This window comes from Hirundo rustica, chromosome 3 (genome assembly GCF_015227805.2).
Source record: "Hirundo rustica isolate bHirRus1 chromosome 3, bHirRus1.pri.v3, whole genome shotgun sequence".
Lineage (NCBI taxonomy): Eukaryota > Metazoa > Chordata > Aves > Passeriformes > Hirundinidae > Hirundo > Hirundo rustica.
The window spans coordinates 4,518,893-4,542,901 of NC_053452.1; the positions used below are offsets into that span (position 1 = coordinate 4,518,893).

Sequence of the window (24,009 nt, forward strand, 5' to 3'; positions counted from 1 at the left end):
CTTTCAGTTATTTGGAAATTTATAATGAGCGTGTGAGAGATCTTCTCAGACGGAAGTCATCAAAAACCAATAATTTACGAATACGGGAGCATCCAAAAGAAGGGCCATATGTTGAGGGTAAAAACTCTTTAATTGTTTTACACTGCATATTTTATTAGCTTTATATATTCTGAAATGCAGTGTCTAATTGTATAGGGCGTTTTGTCTTTTAAAATATAAATGATGATGGATGCAGGGCTTTACTTTGGTAAAAAGCTTTGAAGGAATAGCTTCTAATTTTGCATCTCTGCTTGCTTTACCAGTTATAAAATTATTACAGAGTTTTTTATCTGTAAATTTATAATACATTTTTAAGCAATGTTAAGAGGTGCAATTGGTTTTAATAGCTGTTGACTATAACTTATAAATCTCAGGTATTTAGATGAAATTAAAACCTGTTAGGATCTAATTGTCTTAATCTGTTCTCTCAGGGAAGGTTCATGTCTCTTGTGGGATTGTGTTCATGTTATTGCACTAAATAATTTTGTAAGATTGCATATTTTTTTCTTTTTTTACTGTAAATGTGTAAGTTGTCCAGTGTTCATATGAGGCCTCATTCCTTTCCTTAGGCGATAAACAAGTATGACAATAAATGCTAATTGCAGCAATAGTTTGCAGTAGTGAGGGTAGTTTGAGTCTTTTTGTAAAGAAAATTAAGGACATATATGAGCATACTGTAACACTCTGCTTTTCTTCAGACTTGTCTAAACATTTAGTCCAAAACTATACTGATGTTGAGGAACTTATGGATGCAGGAAATATAAACAGGACGACGGCTGCAACTGGAATGAATGATGTTAGTAGCAGGTCACATGCCATTTTCACAATCAACTTCACTCAGGTAACAAAACAAAACTCCTTAGAGAGATTGGACATGTTTCTAATGTTTCTAATAACTCCTGCTCTTCGATGTTGTTTTGGGGGCTTTTTAGGAAGCCCATGGATGACCTTCTAGATGAATAGAACTTGGAGGGGGGGGGTGAGAAATTGAGTGTAAATTTGTGTGTGCATGCTGTAATTTTTTGAAAGCAATATATAAATATAATACAAATTTTGCAAGCTTAATGCAATTAATGCAGTGCATGGTCACTGCATCATGTAAATTACAGCTCACGGTGTCACAGCTCGTCTGTAAATGGCTGAAAAGTTGCAGATATTACAATTTAAAGAAATAATATGGGAGTTACGCAACAATTAATTATCAAATGTCTTTCAGTAGCACCTCTAATACAGCTCTTCTCAACATCTGCTATTGTAAACAAGTTAAATTCAGTTATGTCACAAAGGCCACTAAATTTGATTCAGTAAAAGCGCAGTATTTCTTAGCTTAACATACTTTTCTTTGTTTTGTTTTTTCTTTTCTGTAGGCTAAATTTGATTCTGAAATGCCTTGTGAAACTGTTAGCAAGATTCATTTGGTGGATCTTGCTGGAAGTGAGAGAGCAGATGCCACTGGTGCCACAGGGGTTAGATTAAAGGAAGGAGGGAATATTAACAAATCTCTAGTTACTCTGGGAAACGTAATTTCTGCCTTAGGTAAGTCTCTGGTTTTTGTGCTTGTCTGAGGTGTTTTTAGTCATTAAATATCTTTGGGTCTACTCACACAAATAATGGTCTAACATGTTTTTAAAAACAAAAGAAAAGACCTCATTTTAATTTTTTTTTTTCCTACCTTCTCCTCACAGCTGATTTATCTCAGGATACAACAAATCCTCTTTCAAAGAAGAAGCAAGTATTTGTGCCTTACAGGGACTCAGTGTTGACTTGGCTATTAAAAGATAGCCTGGGAGGAAACTCCAAAACTATAATGATTGCCAGTAAGTGTTTTTAGTTTACCCTTTTGGAGTTCTGAATAGTTCACTCTTAATAGGAGTGGATGTCAATGTTTAGATTCCAGATGTTCTGTTAAGGCATAACGTGGTTTACATTTATTAGTGATTTCTTTCTTTCAGGGCTTTCTAGTAGCACTCTGTCTTTTACTTACCCTTTGCCCAGTGTAATTAAAGCTTTGTGTGTGAATCAGTTGCTGTTCCAAACTGTTGTTTTTTGTTGCATCTGTAGCAACCTGGTCTCTTTTGACATCCTGTGGGAAAGGCGGTCACTTTTACCTAACCTTCTAAAAGCAGACAACATTTTAACTTCTTGTCTAAATTTAATTATGATCAGTTGTCTTGAAAACTCTTATGGTTTCCTTTTTACCCACAGGGAGGTCTGCAAGGATCACTTAGTTTAAAACCCTACCTATGCCATATGTATTGCAGGTTTGTCAACAAATTAGGATGGGAATTCCATTCCCAAAAAGGCAAAGTGAAGCCAGGATGATGTTTAAGGGGAGGTGAGGATTTTGGATGTTGGAAATCACAGAATGGTTTGGGTTGGAAAGGACCTTAAAGATCATTCAGTTCCATCCCTCCTGCCAGGGATAGGGACACCTTCCACTAGACCAGGTTGCTGAGAGCTTCATCCACCTTGTTTTGCTGGTGGGTAGGGTCAGAGACGCAGACACCAAATTAAGGAACAGTGTAATTTACTGTGATGTAAAACTAAACAATCACAAAAGGATAAGCCAAGCAAGGCACATAATAATTAGCAAAGAATTACAAAAAGATAAGCTAAGAAGTGCACCTAATCATTATCCTAATACACTTAACTCATACATTGGTAACTTATGCAAAGTTATAGTGACATGAAAGTGGAGTTAGGTGGAGAGTTGTAACAAATTATATCCGTACTGGTAAATGAGATATCTGTCTTTTCACCCACATTGAATTTATCTGACTCTTAGAATATAAACTAACTTCAGTAAATGAAACATATGATGCTTGATAAACTGCTGCTGATTTCATGCCCTTAGCTATTTCACCTGCTGATGTCAATTACGGAGAAACTTTAAGTACACTTCGCTATGCAAATAGAGCCAAAAACATCATCAACAAGCCAACTATTAATGAGGATCCCAACGTCAAACTGATCCGTGAGCTGAGAGCTGAAATAGCCCGACTGAAAGCCCTGCTTGCTCAAGGGAATCAGGTTGGCTTCACTTGGAATTTACGTGTAATTTTCCTTGAGTTACAACATCTATTTCGAGGATGTAATGGGATAATTATCTTTCATTATATTGATTTGAGTGAACAAGCTCTATGAGGCTATGAATGAATATTAGTTTACTGATTGGATCAGTTTCCATATGGCCAGCAGATTACCTCTTTTAACATAAGTGGGGAGGGAAAACTGTCATCCCAAAGCTTTTAGGTTTCTTGTAATATAATCTGAGTAATCTGAGCTGGATTGAAGTGTGCTGTGGAACAGGTAGTCAACACAGCATAAGGAAACTGAGCAGAAACATAACTTCTGGGTCTATCCTGCTCGACTGAAGAGGCACTTTGTGTAGTATCTTAAGTAGAACGTTTAAAGCATTTAAGATGTATAAATACGAAAATGTAGAGCATTAATGGATTTAAAAAGTACATTTTATTTTTGTTCGGCTGTAGAGTACATCAGAAGGCACACAACATGCGAAATATGTAAAAATATTTTCAGTGGTAGGGTAAGAAAACAAAAATCATGCTCTGCTTCACTTTTGCATGATTCTCTTTCTTGCTCTGTCAGTGTGATCTGCTATAAACAATCACTGCACAGGCTCAGTTTAGTTTCTCCTGTGTTGCCAGGGTGGTGAAACCAAAGTAATAATAAAGAATATCCAATTGGCTCATGCCAGTTGTCTCTTCTACATAATGTCATTCAGGACCGCTAGATTTCATATTTGAGCAAATATAATTTGGAAAGATCTGAAGTACTGCTTCAGATTTGTTTCTAGAACTATGTAATTCTGTTTTGGATGGTCTGTGCAATGTGAAATGTCAGTTCAGCATGGACCATTGTTAGAAGGAGGGTAGGATGTCAGCTGGATTTCATGCTATAAAAAGTTTGCTGAAAAAGGAGATGGGAGCCACTGTTGGAAGCAGAAATGGTTATTGTAGATGATTGGAGCAGAGAGCTCTGCTTTGTTACAAACAATCAAAAAAACTCTTTATGGGGTTGAATTAATTGTGTTCCTTTCATATTCTTTGGGAGGGGAAAATTAGTTTATTTTCAAATTATGGCTTGATTTAGAGTTAGCAATGTAGATGTAACTTGGACCCCCTTGAAGCTGGAATGCTTTGATCTAGTTTCAAGCTGTAAAATACTGGTTATTACAAAATAAATCTGGTTCATTGGTAGGATGTGGTAGATGGCTGTGTGGGAGACAATAGCGAAAAACTTAAGCTAATTGAATTTGTGATGGTTGGTAAAACAGCAGGTGGTGTGTTACATGTGCACAGCAGTATAAATTTCTGTAAAACTTCTTTAGTGGTTTTTACTTTGTACCACCAGAACACTGTATTGCAAATGCTTCTGCAGATCTGAAGATACTGGTTACCAAAATATGGTGCTGGCTTCAGTGTAGAAAGTCACATACAATGAGTACTGCCTGTGTGTTTGTGTTTAGTAATTTTCCTCTTTTAAGGCCAGTTACCTTAAGATACAGTTATTAAAGATGAAGAAGTATACATACATATTAAAGCAGAATTGATAACTACTCATGAATAATAAATTTCCATGGCTTTTGGAAATATAAAGAAAGCTGTATTAGGAGTTAACCTGTTATAAGTGTGTCTGGTTTCCCTGTGTGTGACCGTAGGTATGTAGCGAGTGAAAATAGTACTCTCAAACCAATTTGTGTCTGAAAGATCTGCTTTGACAGGATTTTGATTATTCTGTTTACAGTATTTCAAGGTAAAATTATATATATTAAAGTTCAAAGGGGAGTTTGTGCTAAAGACTCAAAACAATTGAACAATTGCATTTCATTTGGTTCCCCCAGAAATTGTGACTGTTTTCTTTTTTGAATTGGTGTTTACTTTTTATGATTTTAGATTGCACTCTTGGATTCTCCGACAGCTTTAAGTATGGAAGAAAAGCTTCAGCAGAATGAAGCAAGGGTGAGTTGTAATTTCATAAAGCAGTTTTTAAACATGAAAGAAAAGGAAAGGTGGATAATCTGGATGCAGGAGTGTTCTTAATTTTCAGGATTTTTTTTTAATGTGCAACCAAGTTTTGTCCCACCAGCAGCATTGCATTTACTGCAATTGCATTGCATTAAAAAAAAGAGAGTGTGAACTAGTAATTGTGTTATCCTACTAATATAGCATTGTAACTAAGAACAAAAGATATCTTTGATATTTTTGTAGCAGTTCTGTTTATGGAAATGAAATGAAAAGAGTTGTTCCCTGACCAGCTGGCCTTACTCAAAAAGTTTGTTTGTAAATAGACTAGAGAGGGAAAAGCCACTAAATCACAGTAATGAGTAGCAGGTAATCACAGTAACACAATATTCAGTGTGTAGAAAAAACAGCAAAAGATTTATGGGGAGAATGGTCACCTCTTCTATGCTTTCAGGTAATTTATAACTTGTGGTGTGGGGTAGGTTTTTAGAAAATTTCAGTATTTAAATCTGGCTTGGACAAATATGTTAAGTGCCTAATTAGCTGCCTTTTTGGAGGAGGGTCTTAGAACAAGGTGTACTTCACATTGTGCATCTCTCCAAGTTTTTTCAATAATCCAGCCAAGTGGAGAGACTGGAAAAGTTTCTAGACAGTTTGGATAACTGACAGCATGCAGAAGAATCTAGATATAATGGTACTGTCATTTCTCTGATTAGCAATCTTTCATTCTGTGTTAATTCTTTTCTATGTATTAGCTTGCTTTGAAAGCTGTTGCAGATTGGTTTAAAAAGAAGAGTAAAACCCATACTTTGGAAGGGGCAAGAGGGGAAGCATTTGGAATTATTCAACTGCATGGCAGCAAATATTTAGTTCTGAATACTGTCAAATGATGCCAATCAAATGTAGATATGATGCCTTTAAAAAGAGGGGCTCCTTAGCTGGTTTGAATCCTAGGGTTTACAGTGGTGCTGCTTGGACTTTTAGAATTAGAAAATTCATGTCCTGCTTTCAGAACCCTGTTTTATTTATATCCTTAGTCTTATTTTTAAATACAAACAAAAAGCTTTTATCTAATAGTACCTCAGTAGTGTAAGTTACTGACTGTAGGCTAATTAAAATATGTTAATTCATGTTCTGACAGTAACCATTGCTTACCCTGCTCAGAAGTGTTGGCCCTGCTGTGTGGGGTGTATATCAAGCATATTTTATTACCTTTGTCAGCCTCATTAAAAGGTTATGTGATTACTATTCATGATAATTACAGTAGACATAATTGCTGGAAATTCTTGGTAGATATTGCAGTGGTTATAGCTTTTTTATCATTGAATGAGTGCAATAGCTAATTTGTTTGTATAGATTTAAAGACTTTATCACCATATTTATATTGCCTGGCAAGTATATGGTGACTAATGAGTTGATTTTCCTTATGTAAGAACAATTTGGAGTAGCTTAATTTAAAAATGTTTAATTTTGAAAAATTAATTAAAAATGAAGTGTTTCTGAGCAATACAAATCGTTCTGGTACGGTGAATAGAGCTGTGATAGACTTCCTTCACGTTTGTCTTTCATCTTTTGAAATCTATTTTGTTTTAATGTTTCAGTTGGCAGTGCTAGGAATTAGAGTGATGCGTTGAGAAGTGTGCTTACTTGTCTTTGTTGAAATCTTGAGGTGCAGGTAGAGATGAGAGAAATTTCTGTAGCTCTCGTGGATTAGTTTGGAGCTGATCTGCAAAGACCATAAAAATATAGGTGGCAAATGGGGAGATGTTTGGAGCAACTGCATCAAAGGCTTCTTTCTTTGTACAACAGCATTATATGGAAGTTAACTAAAGAGGTGGACAACTGCTTAAATAGGAAAGCAAAGACAAATCCTTAATGTTCTGTTGGCCTGACCTCACTTTGGGGGAAGCTCATGGAGTGGCTCATCTTGAGTCCAGTCACACAGCATGCACAGGACAACCAGGGGAATCAGGCCCCTGGGTTTAGGAAAGGCAGATCCTGCTTGACCAACATCATCTCTTTCTGTGAGAGGATGACCTGGTTTTTGGATGAGGAAAAGCCTGTGAGTATTGTTTATCTGGACTTTAGGAAGGCCTGTGACTGTTTAACCTAGGAAAAGGGAGGCTCAGGGGTGACCTCAATTTCTACAACTACCTGAAAGGAGGTTGTAGCCAGGTGGGGGTCAGTTCTCTCCAAGGTAAAAAGCTACAGGACAATAGGACATGGTCTCAGGTTGCACCAGGGGAAGTTTAGATTGGATATTAGGAAAAACTTCTTAATGGAAAGGGTTGTCAAGCATTGGAAAAACTGCTCAGGGAAGCAATTGATTCACTTTCTCTAGAGATATTGAAAAGAGCTATAAATGTGGCACTTCAGAGGGATGTGGTTCAGAAGTGGCTCGGCAGTGTTGGGTTCACAGTTGGACTTGATGATCTTGAGATCTTTTCTAACGCAAATGCTTCTATACCCCTGTCTGTAATGCCTTTGCGAGCATCCTCTCACTTCTGCGCTGATGACAATGAACTGGGTAGTTTCTAAGTTGCAAATTTTGCTCTGGTTCACTTCTGAATGCTACTGTTCTGCCTCTCCCTCTGCATTCCATCCTCTGGAGGGGATTTTTCCCTTAACGTGCCTACCTGTACCATGGAACAGGAGCTGTCCTGTTACAGCTGAGGGATCAGTCCGTGGCAGTAGGCTTTGGAGGATTGAAGCACTTTATGAAACTATTTGAAGGTAGACAGTTATTTGAAGGAACTATCCTGGACTTTTCATTTCATCTTACAGTGTAAATAAGAATTTTGTGTTTTGAGGGAGAAGTATTGTAGGTATGGCAACTTATAGCAGGAGCTTCAGTGCTCTTTTAAATGCTTAAGTATTAAACTTCAAACACTTAGAACTTCTTTGAGAATGCATTTATCAAGAACTTTGGAAGAGATGTGATTTTCTTCAATATTTGGTTTTTTTCATAGGTACAAGAACTGACCAAAGAGTGGACTAACAAGTGGAATGAAACTCAAGATATTCTGAAAGTAAGGCAAATAAATAAATTTTCCTCTTGGCATTTGACCTAGCCTTAGTATTTTTCCTTTTAACAAAGTTATTTTTCTAAGTCATCTTCTTTGGCTCAGCTCTTTCTGTTATTCACCACAGTGACCCCACAGTGCAAAACAGCTTCTCTCGAACAAATCTTTAAATTGCTGCATGGTTCTATTGAGTTACAAAGGCAGAAAGCCTGGCCCAGGGACAAGTGGATCCCTCACATCCTTGGTGTTTGTGTGGTATCAACAAGACCTGTGAATAATCACTTCTTATCTTACATTGGGTGTCTCAGTGGATGTTACACACAGTAGATATGGATTTTTTTTCCCTTATCCTGGTGAGATTTTATGTTGGTATTTGGTGCATGATTAAGGTGGCAGTCTGAAGTTATATTTTAATGAGCTACTTGATGGTTCTGTTTGTAAAAGCACACACACGCATTTGTGCATGCGCACACATACAAACACACGGAGGAATAATTCCCACAGCTTATTTTTTTAGCATGTTAACTAATATTTTTGCTGCCAAATGTTTTAACTGTTCTGTTAAATAAAATTTTCAGAAGCAAAGCTGTAGCTTTCATCATTTGCTGAACATAACTTGTTTGTAGTGCAATTCAAGCGAGCATTTAGAAGTAATTTTTTAATTCTCTGTGTCACTGATCTCAAATTTGATTTTTCTGGTATTACTTTTTGTTTTCTTAAATTTTTTTCTTCAAGTCCACCAGTGTCTTTGATCTGACTTCCACATGAGTTGAATGGCTCTGTGCTTAAAAATAAAAATAAAGCACAAATAGCAGAGAGAATGGATCAGGGTTGGTAAGTACTTAGCAGTCAGTGTGGTAGAATGGACTGTGTAATGTCTATCTAGATACTAAACTGGGAATTTTCAATTACATATTCATCAGAGATGTTTTGGTTACAACTTTGGCTTCTGTATGAGCTGCATTCTCATAAAATGGTATTTGAGTGTATGAATATAGCTCATATTCCACTTTCGGGTTAAAGGCAGTTGGTTAAACTTTCTTTGTCCCAAACGCCCTGAAAATCTGCAAGAGATTTCTTAGTTGCACTATTTTATTTTATTTTACACCGTTTCATTGAAGATACCCGTATTTTTATTCACTTCTTGTTTAATGATTTGTGAAATCACTGACAGCATATGAGAGGGAAAGGGCTTTTTGGAAGTTTGCCAGGCTGAGTCACTGGAAAGCAGATTTTAAACTTCAGAGAGCAGTGGTGGTTTTAGTTATGGATTCTCTGTGAGTTCCCTGGGGGGTTTTTTGTGTCATTTACGTCCCTCCCTTGCACACAGAGACCGTACACGCTGTAATTTGTAAAAACAGAATTGCCAGGCACTCTGAGAAGTGAAACTGTCTTTGTATGTCCACATCACTGAAGTCACACCTGCCACTTCCCCCATGCCATAATTCAGTAACTTTCAGGACATTCTTCATTAAGGTACTTAGAACTTCACGTTTGTATTATATTTAAAACCTTCTTTCCCTTGCTTCCCCTGGCTTTGCTATCCTGAGATAGTTGATGCTTTCCAATTCCTCCCCTGCAGCAGGCTTGGAGACTTGAAAACCTTTTTAAAGACCTTTTTAGTTTCCAACACTTTTTGCTCCAAATCTTTTAGGCATATGCCTGCGAGATGCAAGTGCGCTTGTTTGTAGCAGAATGGGATTCCCTCCTTTATTGTATGTGATTATTGCTTTTTTGTACTAAGTTCTAAATATTAAAGTTCACGTGATTTTGAATTGTTCTCACAGGCTGATGGGAAAACCTGTAAGTGTTTAAATCCAAAATAATTGAAAGGATTTTGCATAAGCCTTGTAAAACGCAAGTAAGAATCACAGGGCTTGCTGGTGTCTTCCACTAGATCAACAGACCACTGCTGGAAAAATTTTCCTGGCTTTCAATGGATATGGTGCTCTCATCAGCTTAAGATGCCTGACAAAGAAACAATGTTTTGCAGGGAAGATGTTCCTTAAATTTTTTTGCCCTTGCTAGTTATTTTGAACCTCGTTTAAGATTAGACAGCAGCATCTAAATGCTACCTTTGAAGATAATTCATAGAGAATGAAAAATACCAGCGAGAAAATACCAAGGAACAGAAAATATCATGTGAAGGCAAGTTTTTGATGAAAAGTATTTGGCAGTTTAAAATTCAATTATTCTAGTCAGCACTGTGTACCATATGTGCAGCTGTGCATCCCAGTATTCTTATTTCTGTGGGTAATTTTTATCCCCTTTGGAGTTTTTGCATAGTAACCTGAAGTTCTGTTTTTCCGTCTTTAGACTGAGCATGTTGAACTATCCCACTTGCAAATGTTGGGTTTGGATTTGGGGTGGTGTGCAGTGGCTGAATGCCACATCTTGTACAGTCCTTCATTCTGTTGATGAGCAATTAGATAAATATTGGGCTGGGGAGGGTAGCACTGATAGTCCTCTCTTTCTTTTGTGCTTTTGGAGGGGTGATTGTCTGGCTTCCTCTGGAGTCTGAGTTAATGTCAACTCACACCTAAAGCCCTAATCTTCTCATTTTCTGTATTCAAAGCTTGGGACACTGCATACATCAGGGTTTAAGTTTGTGCTGATTCTGTATGAAGGGTTCTTTATTGTGTAGCATGGCAGGTTCTCGGTGCTGTTGATCTGCCTAAAGTGCCAAGCGTTGTTTCTAGCGCTGATGTTTGTTTTCTTCCTTGATCTTCTCACTCTTACCTTACTTAGTATTTTAATAAAATCAAGGACATTTTAATGCTTAATAAATGTAATAAATATGTGGATGATGCTTCACTGTTGGATAAAATACTGCATCAGAACCCAAAGTGTATTTGGTTTTAAATCCACAGGCTTTGGGTTATTTCTTTAAACGTCACCAAAGGATTGCACCTTACAGAACAGTGTTGCTTTACATTGCTTCTCTGTCTTCAGATATCTTGCAGCCTCAGCACTTAACTGGAGCATTTAGCTTTCCTCTCAAGCTCATTGGATCTTTGTGTGAAGGTTTTTTTTGCCTTCTCCTGATGTTCTTTCATATACGTTCCCAAAAAGAAAAGGAGGAGGGATGAAATCCTGTTTGCTCTTTTCCTTCCCTTCGTTCTTTTTGTACTGTTCTGCTAAAGATCAATCGTGGGGTCTAAAATGTTAGGATAACCTATCCAACTTTTGATTTTTCTCTTGCCTTGAGGCATTAATTGGTACAAAACTTCTTTTGATGTGGCTGTTTTATTTGACTGCATATGTTGTCATTCTCCTAGAGATCTTTTTTTTTCAGTGTCACTTTTTTTTTTGTCATCCTTTGTGCATGTTTCAATTTTTTTTCTCTAACCTTTACCAGCTTTTAGATTAATCTTTTTAAAATGTGCACTCCTTTATATAATTCTCTGCTGGTTTTTCTTCACAGCTTTCTTTTAAATTTCTTTCCCTTTTTCTGTTTGTGTAGAAATTGGTATGACTTTGAGCTGTTGCCTTTTTAATGTGTGTCATATATATTTAAAGGGTCTTCTTTATTCTTTTTTAGTTTGAAGTAGATTTAAAGTTCCCTTTTATTTGCTTATCCTGTTGTTTGACTCTAATCATGTCATTAGCTTTTGTGTGCTGGTGGTCAAATGATGTCAAAGGATGTAGAGAGATCTATCTTCAGAGTCTGTTAAAGTCAAGGACGGGGGCAGGTTTTGTGTGCATGTCTAATTCTTGTGATCAATAGTTTAACTAGTCGCTACTTCAGCTGGCTTTGTCCTGTTGGATTTAGTGACACCACCTCACTTGCATCAGTAATACTAATTCTGCTACAGCACTTTACCACAGGGTGTGCAAAGATGTTATTGAACCCTGTTTATTGATGATTTGTTTGGTTATTCTTTTTCTTTTTTGTGCCGTTTGGTTGACTGCTGCTTAATAGTGCATATTTATGCCTTAACAATGGTTGTTCCTACATGAGGGAGAAAACTGTGTGAAATTTTCTTATCTTCAAGCATTAACATCTACTGTTTGTTTATATCATGCTTCTTTTGGGGGGAAATTAAATACCTTTGACTTGCCATGATGAATAAACACAGACTAATACCAAGCAATTATTTTGGTGGACTTACTCATCTAAGCTGGGAAATTATCTTTCTTTAGGAATCTTGGCTATATGCAGCAAAGACACTGGGACACCAAAACTCAGAGCAGTTGTGTTGCTCATTGCGAGGTGTAGATTAGGGTGGCACAAGCAAATATATTTTATTTTAACAATTTGCTTTCCATGGTGGCTTGCATACCATAGTGAACTCTCTCAAGAGCAGTTTGTTGTGTTCTATATAAATGCTACATTTGTCTGCATTTGCATTTCTAGATAATCTCTAAATCACAGTTGCTGAATGGTATTTAAACACTGTTGTCTCGGTTCTTCTGCCTGAAACGCTGGGCATGCATCACCATTTTGCATTTTGCTGTTTTATGCCTTTTTTATTTCACAGCCTATTAACCGTGACCCACTTCTCTGCTTTTCCTCTTCTCTCTTGGGCTGTGTTCTACCCCAGTATGTTGTCCTTTGATGAGCATTTGTTTTCTTCATTCTTTCATGTCATTGCTTCAACAAGCCCAGTCCTCAGGTGAGAAGTGCTCTCAATTAGCACCTTCTGCTTTCACCTAAAATCTTAGTGTCTGCTTCCACTTTTGATGGCGGCAGGGTAGAGGAGTTGTACAAGCGCTTGGGCTCCTGAAAAACAAAGTGTAGAACTTCTAAAAAGTAAATAGGCTTTAATCCTGCCCTTTAAAGGTGCGTATGAATTTTAAAGACCTCTGCTCACCTGCCTGAATTGAACCTAATAGAACCTAAAATTGGTTCTATTTACAGGTCAAAAGAAAAAAAAAAAATGGAGTTACAAGACTGGTATGCATTTGTATATAGAACAACGTCTACATGATACTGTGTTTAAACCAGCTTTAGCACATGTGTTTATTTGTATGTTTGGCAGGAATTGTTTCTAAGGTTTTTTTATATTTCAGTTAGGGAATCGTTTTTGTAAACTTGTTAGTTAGACATTTTGGTGTTGCATTTTGGTTATAATGTCTGTTGTTGGCTGTGTTTGAAGCATATCTGTCTATTTCTAAAGGATTACATCTGTACTTTGACTTGAACAAATCTTATTTGAGATATTATAACTTCTTTTATCATCTGTTTGTATTAGAAAACCCTCATTGCATGCTTCCGTTTTTTGTTTCCTTTCTATAAGCTATGTCATTCTGCTTGAATTTTTAAGAGGCTTAAAAAAATCTCTGCAAAATTAACACTGGATTGCACAGCTATGGAACTGGCCGAAAGAATTTAAGTCAGATGTTGCTGCTGAATTTGGTTTATTTTAGAAAAGTTCATAGAATAAATAGAGTAGCAGCTCTGTTCCTGGGGATGTTGGCTTTCTCAACAGTTGTTTGTCCTCCAGCAATTATGTAATATATGTTCATTTATCAAACTGATTTTCTATGGAAAAGAAAAATGCACGTTGCCATTAAGTAGTCTCTTATTAACAAATTATGTTTGATAGAACTGCCTTCAGCTGGCTTGTGAGTGCCGTGCAGAGGAAAAGATATTATGAAAGTTTTAATGTTAATTATTCTTGTTTATCTTGGTCAGTGATCACTCAATCAATGAAAATAGCATCTTTTCTCTAGAAGCCTGTTTAACTGTGGTTTCGATTTCTTGCACTAGATGTCACTGAAGATACAATAATCAGGTTCTTCTTGCGTGCTTAATTTGGATTTAATTCAGATATTTTAAGGGAAAATTATTTGCAGTATCCTGAATTTCATTGCTGTTCTCATACACTAAAGTAAGTTTATGAGGATGCCAAAACATTGCTTTAGGAGCAAGTCCTGAAGAACCTGAGTAACTGTTCTGACAAAAACACTTCTGAACAATTCACAGTTGTAATGCACTGCGAAGTGATTATGTACACCAAGATTTATTGCAGTTGTTTTTCAGTGCATTTTTCAACCCTCCTTTTCAACTGACAGTAGGTCTGGAATGTTTGACAAATTCAGCTAAAGCCTTTAAAATGTATTTCTTTTCCTAAATTTGTGTCCTTGATATTTTAGAGGTGTAAAAGATCCGTTTCTGAGAGAGGCAGTATCTTTTATTTTATCAGGTAATTCCTTCTCAGTTGAGAAGGCAAACAGGCTTTTGGACACAGAGGTGTTTCACCAGGCCACTTCTTCTAATTACTTTCACTGCATATTGCAATTGAAACACCAGTGGCAATGATTTGCAGTTCCTATTTATAACTGCTTATTTTAACATTTTTTTCTCTTGATTAATCACTTCTGTAGGTTTATAATTGAGTTTCTGTACATGAAAATTTAATAAGTTTGTTCAGCTTTTTTCCATCTTTTTTTTTAAGGAGGTTGTCTGATAAGAAGGGAATGTTTACTGGTTTTGGTCCTTTTGCATTATTTACCCACAGCTCCTGTCTCCTGAACAGTGACAAGTAATATCAAGTTTAGCTCTCAGTTTTATTAGAATTTATTTTCTTATACCTGGCCTTGTGCATTATGTATTTATTTCCCAAGAGTAGCAGTCACTAGCAGTGTTTGATGGTTTATAACATCATCTCTTCTGGTCAGATTTCTCCTTTGGAATTTGAGTTTGGGCAGAGATTATCCAAATATGATTTGTTTTACCTTAAAGAGACATTGGTTTTTCATACTGTATGACTGAAGAGATGCCATTATTAAGCGATGATTATTACTTTACCTAATAATCCTCTTTTCTTCAGTCTGGTGAGTATACCTAGGTTAATGCAAACTGAGAAGAAAGAAAAGAGAATGGAGAGAATTTTCTGTAAAAACAAAGAGACAGAAACTTTTTAAGGGGTAATATGGTTGTCCTGAGATACAAATTGCTTTTTCTTCAGAGAAGCAGCTCTCATTGCTCTTCACTCAGTAATTATTTTTTTCAGTGCTTTGTCTCTCTCAGCCTTGGCTTGCTGTTGTCAGAGCATGAAAAAAGTACTGAATTGGGAACTGGAACTACTCATCTACTGTAGCTCTTTTCCTAATAGGAGCAGTATTGAAAGGGTCCCGGCCACCTGAGGAATGCTGAGTGCAGCAGTCAAAAGTAGATTTCAAATGGAGTAATTGTCTGCTTTCAAGTCTTTCTGCCACCTGTGTTCATCTGATTAAGAAATCTCCTTTTTTTGCTTCCAGATGCTATAGCTGCTTGTGATGCCTTTGTGGTGGACTGACCACTTTCAACCTTCAGTTTCTGCTGGAAAGTTGTGATCAAGAGATGCCTAATGCTACTGATTGTTTTTAATTTCAATTTTAAACAGGTTTTTTTTTTCCACATGAAACCAGCTGGGCCGTAAGAGAAGCACAACTGGGGACTACCTTTTCTGAGCTTACCAACCACTGATTTAGCCAGGGTTGAATAAGTTTGGTTGATAAGGCTGTGCATTTTCAAAAGAGGCCCTCCAGTGTCTAGGAGTAGCCATACTGCCAAATATTTCACTGCCCTCCTCCTTCCAAGTGGGGCCCTGCATTTGTAGATTATTCAGGCCATGCTTAGCTTTAATGCATCACTAGAGCTTGGAAGCGGTTTTCAAATGAAAGGGAGTCAGACAGAATGGGTTGCTTTTGAAATTCTTTCTACAGCTCAGATGCCACTTGTTCAACAATTCCTCCTGGGCATTTGTTCTGCTTTCCTATTAATTATCTTGTGCCAGGAAGGTGGTCTAAATTGAAATAAGTGGAAGCTCCTGAAAGAGGAAGAAGAAGAAGAAATGTATCCTAAAACCTGTTTCTCCCAAAGGATCAGCAGAGAAGTATTAAGAGAGACGAAATGTAAATTTCTCTCTGGATTTGGCTATGGGATGGGAAAGAAGCATTCCAACATCCACAGTTTAGATAAAACCCAAATTTCTATCTGCCTCACAAATGAGCTGTTCCTAATGACAATGTGATGTGAAACGCTGGAGCCATTTTATTCTGCTGGTGTTTTTAGCAGACTATTTAGGAGTTTATTGCTGTGTGATTCTGATACCTCTGAGTGCATGGTACTGCTGTGCACATCACTTTGCATCTTAAATGGCAGCTGGGCATTAGCCTTGATTCGTACAGTCTTAAACACAGCACAGACTGTGGTTGCTGCAGCCAGTCAAGAATGTGCATCTAACTATGCATATTCCTCTGCAAAAGTCTTTGCTGCTGTGTTGCTAATCCCGAAGTCTGTTTTCTCTCCTTGGTGGCTGTTGCTTGCTAGCATAGCACAGTCCTCCTTCTTCCTCCAATTTAATTCCATAGCATGGGTTACATGTTGATCTGGAGGAAGAATTTCTGGAGGAAGATTTAAAGCATTCTGTTACTTCAGATTAATCTCTGCAGAAGTAGAGGTGAATATTGAGCTAAACAGTAAACAGAACTTGAGATAAGTGAAACACCTAATTCTCCCATAGCCCTAGAAACATGCAAACACCAAAATAGTTTTTAAAATTAATAAATGTATTTGCTATGAGCCTAGTTTTTTTCCTCTCTATAAGTCCCTGACTCATTTATCACCCAGCTTTAGCAACAAATGAGGTGGGAGTCCTGTAGCTAATAGTCTACTGCCTTCTTGATTCATTCCCAGAATAAAGTCTATGAAATGAATTATTTACAGGTCCTGTAGAAAATATGTTACCATGTAATTAAAGGCTGTTTTGTAATGCATATGGAAGAAGAGGTGAATGAAAATAGCCTGTCCGGACCTTTGTCTTCCAGCCAGGCCTTTTCCCCTTGTTTGATATCAGCATGAAGAATACTGAGGGTGGAGTTGCTGTCTCCTAGCTGGGAGGTAAAAGATCTCCTGCTTGGTAGCATCAGTGATGGCAAGAAAAGTCTCGTTCTCTGCCCTGAATGTCAGTGTTGCTGTATGTAGACTTGCCCTTTGAGGCTACCTTGTGCTCAGGGTGTTCACATTTAGGAGACTCTGAAGCTTCCTCCATTTGGGACAAACCAAATTTTCTCTGGGTGCCTTACTTCTTGAAACAGCAGAATTGTTTTCCCTTAGACCAGGCTAGCAGGGGCAGGAACCAGCCTGCAGCAGATGCTCCGGCATGGGAAATAGCAGCTTTGATGGTTTTAAGTTTTATAAGCCACAAAATTTTACAGGCTGGTGTCCAGAAAGCCAAAACAGGAACCTCTGCTTACAATTAGCAAAATCCTGCAGCTCTATTCGGGGGATTTTTCTTAGACATCAGAAGTAGTTCTGTCTGTACAAATTCCGAAGTGTCAAGGAGCAGGCATTTCAGCTTAAGATGGTCATTGGAATTCCAGGAATGAAGGCCAAAAAAATTCCTAAAAAATAACTTTGAATACGCCAAGGCTTCTGATGGAAATCCTAGCAGCACATGAAATGCAGAGGTGCTTTGGGGTGCCACCACAACAATAGGGTTTCAGTGTATTAGTAGCCAGCTGTATGTCAGCAGCGAGCTCATGGCAATCTGTTCCAAGAGGGAAAGAGAAATAATGAAAAATGGAAAAGGTAAGCTGACCTCATGAGACTTAAGAACTGCTCCTGTAATCTCCTTACTCTTTACAGGAATTGCATCATTAATTTTCCATCGTTTTAGCTTCACTGTCTTAGCAGTTGCTCTTTTAAGCAGTTTTACATTCTGCATCTGCCTTTTTGACTGGCGCTCATTGCAGGGAGCTATTGATGCCTCCCTCTCTGGGCTGCTGCAGGAGCACCTGCATTTTCACAGTAAGCTGCTCACAACAAAGCTGCAGTTTTCTGATCTTGCTTTTTGCTGACTCTTTAATTGGCTCTTCTTGCTTGATGAGGGTGCTACGATCTAATGCTCTGGGAAATGGGGGAAAAGCTGCTCAGGAAGTTTCTGCAGTGGTGGTTTTCTTTGTGGTTTTGGACAGTAGAAGTTTCTTCATCTGAGAAGAATGAGGTGTCTTGCTTCTACTAAACTTTTTGTTTTAAATGCACTGAAACCACTACACCTAGCATTATAGCGTCAATTCTTTGTTCCACTATCTAGAAGGAGAAGAGGCAGTAAGAGTTTGTGCCTTATCCAACATCTATGTATAAGGAAATCAATATCCCCTTTTATAATCGATGGCTATGTAGATAATTATTTTATTGCCTATAGAGGAAGAGCATTATTTTTAATTTTCAAAAATGTTTTACTGAAGTCCCAGGATAGTCCCAAACATAATTTTGGCACGTGCACGGATTATAAAGCGAACACCTCCACTGATGGTGTATTCCATATCTCCTCCTCTCTTTGCATTGCCTCCCAAAAGTTAGTGATTCAAGATTTATTTTGTTATTCCGGAAGCCATACTTGTGTCAAACTGAAATAAAACATGAGATAGAAATTTGATATTATATGTGCAGCTTTATGAAAAACTAAAGTTTTTTAAACAGACACCCACTAAGAAGAGGAGCAGCTTCACTGGTACAATACAGAGCAAAAGAGCTTTCCTCCCTGCTGTCACTTCAGTGAGAATCTCAGACATTTCAGAGTTGTTTGCTTGAAACACTTTTTTTTTTTTTTTTAAAACCCTGTAATTGTCTTGTCAGTCACAATTAGACACAATTTTTTTCAGCTGTTAGTTCTTTGTCTTATCTAATCTGTTTATGATATGTAGTTTTGAGAGAGCCAGCCTATAGGACAAGAAGGGTGCAGCTTTCATCCAAAACATAGCAAACTAAATACTCAGCTGTGCTTATTCCTTCACCTTTTAAGGAAACGTTACTAGGAAGCCCAAACCAGATTTCCATCTTTTGAAATATTTTTTTACTTCTCTCCTACCTCTTGTTCCTCTTGTCCATACAGTAAATGCTTTTCATACTTTGAGGTGAAATTTCTTTGTTCCTCTTTTAGTTCTTTGAGCAATATTATGCATCGAGAATTTTTTTTTCCATTTTCAACCTTCTTATCAATAACTTCCCCAATGCTGGCATTTCTGGTGTTTCTTGACATCCATTTCCAGTATTTCTTTATATTGGGAGGTTACTATGTGTGTGCTGGTTGTCTGGAAAACTACTGATGACGCATCTGTCTATTTTCTGGATGGCAATGCAGCATTCAAAAGTAAGGATTTGGTCTGTTCCATCTCTTCAGCCTTTGGTAGTTTAACCCCTCAATGCAAGCGTGAAAAGCTCTTGTCCGCGAAAATCAGATGAGTTACCTTCTGTGCAACAAACTGGTAATTGCACACTCTAGAGAGACATTGAATGTTTATTTCTGAGTTGAACAGCCCTGGGTGCCCAGTGGTATTCCATAAAACAAGCACACCAGCAGTTAGAACTTTTTACTATTTATACTTTTTAACAAACAAAGGAATTAGTGTACATTGGCTACAAATTACCTAGTTCTCTTATTAATTGGTATTCCCTCTTCTGTTGGTTAATGATTCTCCCATTTCCCATGTGAATTAGTCTGCCTGCTCAGGCTTTCTCTTCTTTTGGGTCTCTCTGGATTTCTAGGGTTGGTGGTTGTGATCTGCCCCTGCCAAAATACCCTTTTACCCAGTCGAAGCTGATTTCAGCAGAGTTGGTGAGTTGGGTTTATTAGTTTCTTTCTTGTCTTGCAATTTCTGCCATATGTCCTTGTGACCCATAAATTCTGCATTCTCTGGGCCCACTGTAAGTGGTACATCCTTCCTCCCAAGGTTTGTTAGCTTCTCCCTAGGTCTGAGATCCCTGAAGCACGTCCAGCCCTAAACCTTAACCAGGCAATTTTACCAATGAGAACTTTGTTTTTCTAACACCTGGACATCACTTAGAGCTTGTTTGCTGCTCTCTGATTTATGGGTTAAGTCTCCCTTCTGGTTGATTAGGCTTGAAAGTGTAACAAAGATCAAACAACATACTTTCTTAAAAAAATTTTACATGTTCCATGCTTTGCAACACTCTTAACATACCTCTGTTGTTTCCAGATGATTTTTCTGACTCTTGTAGGTTTTTCCAGTTGGTCCATTGAAAGATTGCTTTATTATACTGAATTTTTTATTCTGATGCACTTATATATTTTTCCCTCTGAGTATGAAAATGTTATTGAGACGTAGTATGGAGTATACTGAACCCTGACAATCTAATGTGACTTATTATCCTTCTCTTTCCACTACAGTCTTCCCAGAAGGACAAAAATATCTTGTCAGTAGTGACTGACTCATCCAATAAGGGTCTTGTTAAAGAGAGTGCCGATTCAGTTCTGTTTGTTGGAGGGTAATAGGCGAGGGTTTCAGGTTATCCCTATTTTAGGTACTGAAGTATCAGTTAGGGCTTGAAGATATTTTAGGTGTCTAATTCCCATTTGTTTTGAAGTGGATTTGGCTGTATGAATAACTTAGAAACACAGGGTTTAGAAAGAATTCTGTGGGGCACTTAGTTTTGTTTTGGATTTGGATTTTTTTTTTCCCCAAGGACAACTTCCTTCACTCTGAAAGAAGTCTAATAGTTTTGCAGGAATTTTTTCAACAAAAGACTTGTGGTTTCAGGCAGCTTCTGGCCTAGTAGTAGTTCATCCATGAATATCAGCATTTCTGTGTCTGGAGTTTTTGCCCTTATGTAAATATAGAAAACATAATTAGAGCTAATTAATCCACAACAGACCAGACAAGGACTTAATCATCTTCAAAATGCCAACTTCTGTAGAATGTTTTGCTAAATATTCAATTTAATTTCTTTCAAAGTCCTGTTTGCAACATCTGGACAAACTGTTGCTGAAGGATTTGTTCTGAATATATTTAATTCAATTTTTAGTTTTTCTCTGAGGTACATGTGTGTTAAAAAGTATCTTCCTGAGCAGACACTGCTCTAAACTCTTGATTGTCAAAGGTCACAAGTTTATTTTTGTTTTCAGCTGTTCTGTTGTTCGTATTTTGTTGCTGTGTTCACAGAGCATAAAGAAACAAATACGAGATGGGTTATGTTCCAAAACATCAAGAACAGCATTTCAGCTTCTTTGTAGCAATCCATCTTAAAAAAAAAAAACCACTCAGGGTACCCAATTGTGCATTACATTTTGCATGAAGGAATGGCATGTCCCCAGTTTTCTGAGTTGCTTGCCTATTTTTGTTCGTTTGTGGTTTGTGTATGTGGTTTTTCTGTTTGTTGGTTGGGGTTTTTTTTCCCCCCTAGTGGGATCTGCTCGTTATTTTTGCTTTTCTTCAGCTTCTGTGGTGACAGCTTTTTGATGAGAACTGAGAAAGCAAGGCTGAAATATTGATAGACCAATTGATCTGCAAAATTTGTTAGTTTACTAGTTATGTGCTGCAGGGATACTCTGAATTTTGGGGAAAACAGTAAATCTTATACTCAGGCAGACTGTGTCATAATCAAGCATTATCTGTGTGAAAGAAGAGAAGCATGTAGTTTCAGATTTCTGGTGTTCATTTGAGTTGTTAATTTGCCCTTATAAGAAAACACAGATCCGTTTGTCTTTTTGGTTGCGTATCCCAATTTTGCTTTTCCCATTGAGAAGTGCAACTGATAATGTGGCAGGTGTGAAGTCACCTTTGAGCAGCTGAAATGTAGATATTTGGAGTGCCCAGCTGCTTTACAGTAGTCTGCCTGCCATTTGCCTCTGTTAACAGTCTTTAATTACGTGATCACCTTGCTGTCTCTTATTATTTCTTTCTCTGGTTTCAATCAGTGGAGGGATGGCTGCAGAATCCAACACGGATTTGTGGAAGGAAGGAGACCATGATCTGATTGACCTTGATGCTACAGAGTTACAGTCATATATACGGAACATAGCAGAGGGGCAAAGGAGGATTTTAAGGTTAAAATTCTATTAACCCATGGAAATTGTCTCTTACTGTATCCTTAACCCAGGGAAATTTGAGAGGGTTTCCTCATGAGGAATTTTCTTTTGGCCATTTTCCTTTAAAGTTGCTAGTCTCTTAAGACCTAAATTGATTAGCTGAATTTAAACAGTCATTAATATTCTTAATTGAAATATGCCTGGGAGAGAATTTGGTTATATTTGGTTTTATGTTTAAATCTCTGTAGTTTTGTCTAAGTATGAGCTGCTTTACACAGAAAATCTAAATGTTTTCTCTATTAATAAAGATAACATATTTAAAAGTTTAATGCCATAGACTTCTTCTGGTAAAGCAGTATCAAAGTTTTTCCTGGTTTCAAAAGGTAGCTTTTTTTACCAGTGCTATTGTTGGTCTTAACACACTTGTCACCTTGTTTCCATTAGGAAAGGATGTATTGTACCTGTTAAATTCAAGGTTATTCTGTGTCACATAGTCCTTTCTGGCAGCATTTTTGAAAGAGATTTTTTGTGTGCTGCTGATAGTTTATGATAATGGAGCATTTAAGTGAATGTTTCAAATATCTAGTCTGCTTTTTGTCCAAATGTTTAGATTTAGACCCATTGTGAGGTCTTCTTTAACTTCTGAAGTCATGAAACTTGGTGTCCCGTATGCCCCAGGGGCTTAGGAATGAAAGAGGGGGGTTTGGTCTCCATTTGTTATGGCTGGTGATATTCACTTGTCAGTTATTATAAGTAATTATAATAGTCATTATTATAGTCATTATTATAGTCAAAGTGCTCTAGTTTACACCATATCAGTGGATTAATTTTGAGGTCATTTACATATTGGAATGAAGCACCTCCAGAAGATCTGTAGTTTTGAGGTGCAGTAGTACCTGTCAGGAGTCACTGGGAATTCAGGTGAGAGACAAGGCTGCCATAATACACAACATTTGCATGTTCGTGTTTTCAGATCTCAGTAAACTTTTAGAAATAACATAAAGCTTTTCCACTGAAGAAATAAAACTTGCCTCATTTTTTTTACAGTATGTAAATATAACAAATGCCCTACCTCCTTTGGAGAACACGACTTCCCCTTTCATTGTTTTATGTTAGCTAACAAAATGTATTTCCCTGAAGGTTTTTGTCAGGATGCAAAAAAGGTGACAACTATCCAATTTAAGGTTCAGATCCGTTAGCAAAATGCAATTGTCAGTAGCTGCTTCTTGAGTTTTGGATAGATTGCTTTGCATTTTTTCCCTAAAAGTTCAGCAGGTTTACATCTTTCAAGAAAGCCTTATTTTCTGTTAGTAGTTGGCAAAGCTGTGCTAGTTCCCTTTCATGGACTAAATTTTAAAAATACTCAAATGTGCCAAAACTTCAGTCTGCCAAGAATGCCATGATGTATTGTAGTTTACATTACATAGTACAGTGCAAGAGATTCCTCCCTTCTGAATTTTTCTATTCAGTTTTTGCTGGACATAAAAAAAAAAAAAAAAGTGATGGGAACTTTACTCTTCAGTCAATATTTGGATGTCTGTCTTGCCTATGACATATGTTTCAGTATTCTTGTTCTTTATTAGATATAATAATTCTTTTGACCTTGATATTAGGAACTGATGCTAGATTATAGGTATCTCAGTAGAGGTTGCTTTCATTTAATTTTTTTTTTTAAAGAACACTTCCCTTTGATTGATATGGTACCTATTTCCTGTGACTATATTTCTGGATTCATACTCTTGTCATCTTGTCCTTTCTCCTTATTTTGTGTTTATCCTCTTTTTCAGCCTACCTTTTTAAAGGCTGCTGTGATCTTCTTTGGCATCTATATGTGTGATTCATTATTGTGTATAATTGAAATTGAGGTCATTGTATTGCAATTACAGCTGAAGAATTTGGTGTCCTCTTATGCTGTCCTTCAAAGCAGCTTAATTACTGCACTGGGCTGTTGCAAGTTAGAATGACTTGTTCATTTTCATTTCATTATTAGAATTGTGAAATAAACTGTAGTTTTGTTACATGTAATATAAGGACGTGGATGTTTTCTGTGTATCTTCTGGTTTCCAATCATTTTACTAGAAATTATTAGATTTAGAGAATTCAAGCCAATTGACAGTATACTATGTATAATTATACAGTTTTTATACCTTATTTTTATATGCTTATCTTGTAAAGTATTAATGATGGAATTGGTGTATATTT

At 37.1% G+C, this 24,009-nt stretch overlaps 1 protein-coding gene across 1 annotated transcript in view; it reads left to right on the plus strand.

Moving 5' to 3' along the window:
- KIF16B (kinesin family member 16B) overlaps positions 1-24,009 on the plus strand; it is a 130,461-nt gene that overhangs the window by 26,885 nt on the left and 79,567 nt on the right. Inside the window, exons 6-12 of the mRNA XM_040060679.2 lie at positions 8-117; positions 738-880; positions 1,407-1,575; positions 1,725-1,856; positions 2,894-3,069; positions 4,956-5,021; positions 7,994-8,053. Of these exons, the coding sequence (XP_039916613.1) occupies positions 8-117; positions 738-880; positions 1,407-1,575; positions 1,725-1,856; positions 2,894-3,069; positions 4,956-5,021; positions 7,994-8,053 (856 nt within the window). The remainder of the gene's footprint in view (positions 1-7; positions 118-737; positions 881-1,406; positions 1,576-1,724; positions 1,857-2,893; positions 3,070-4,955; positions 5,022-7,993; positions 8,054-24,009) is intronic.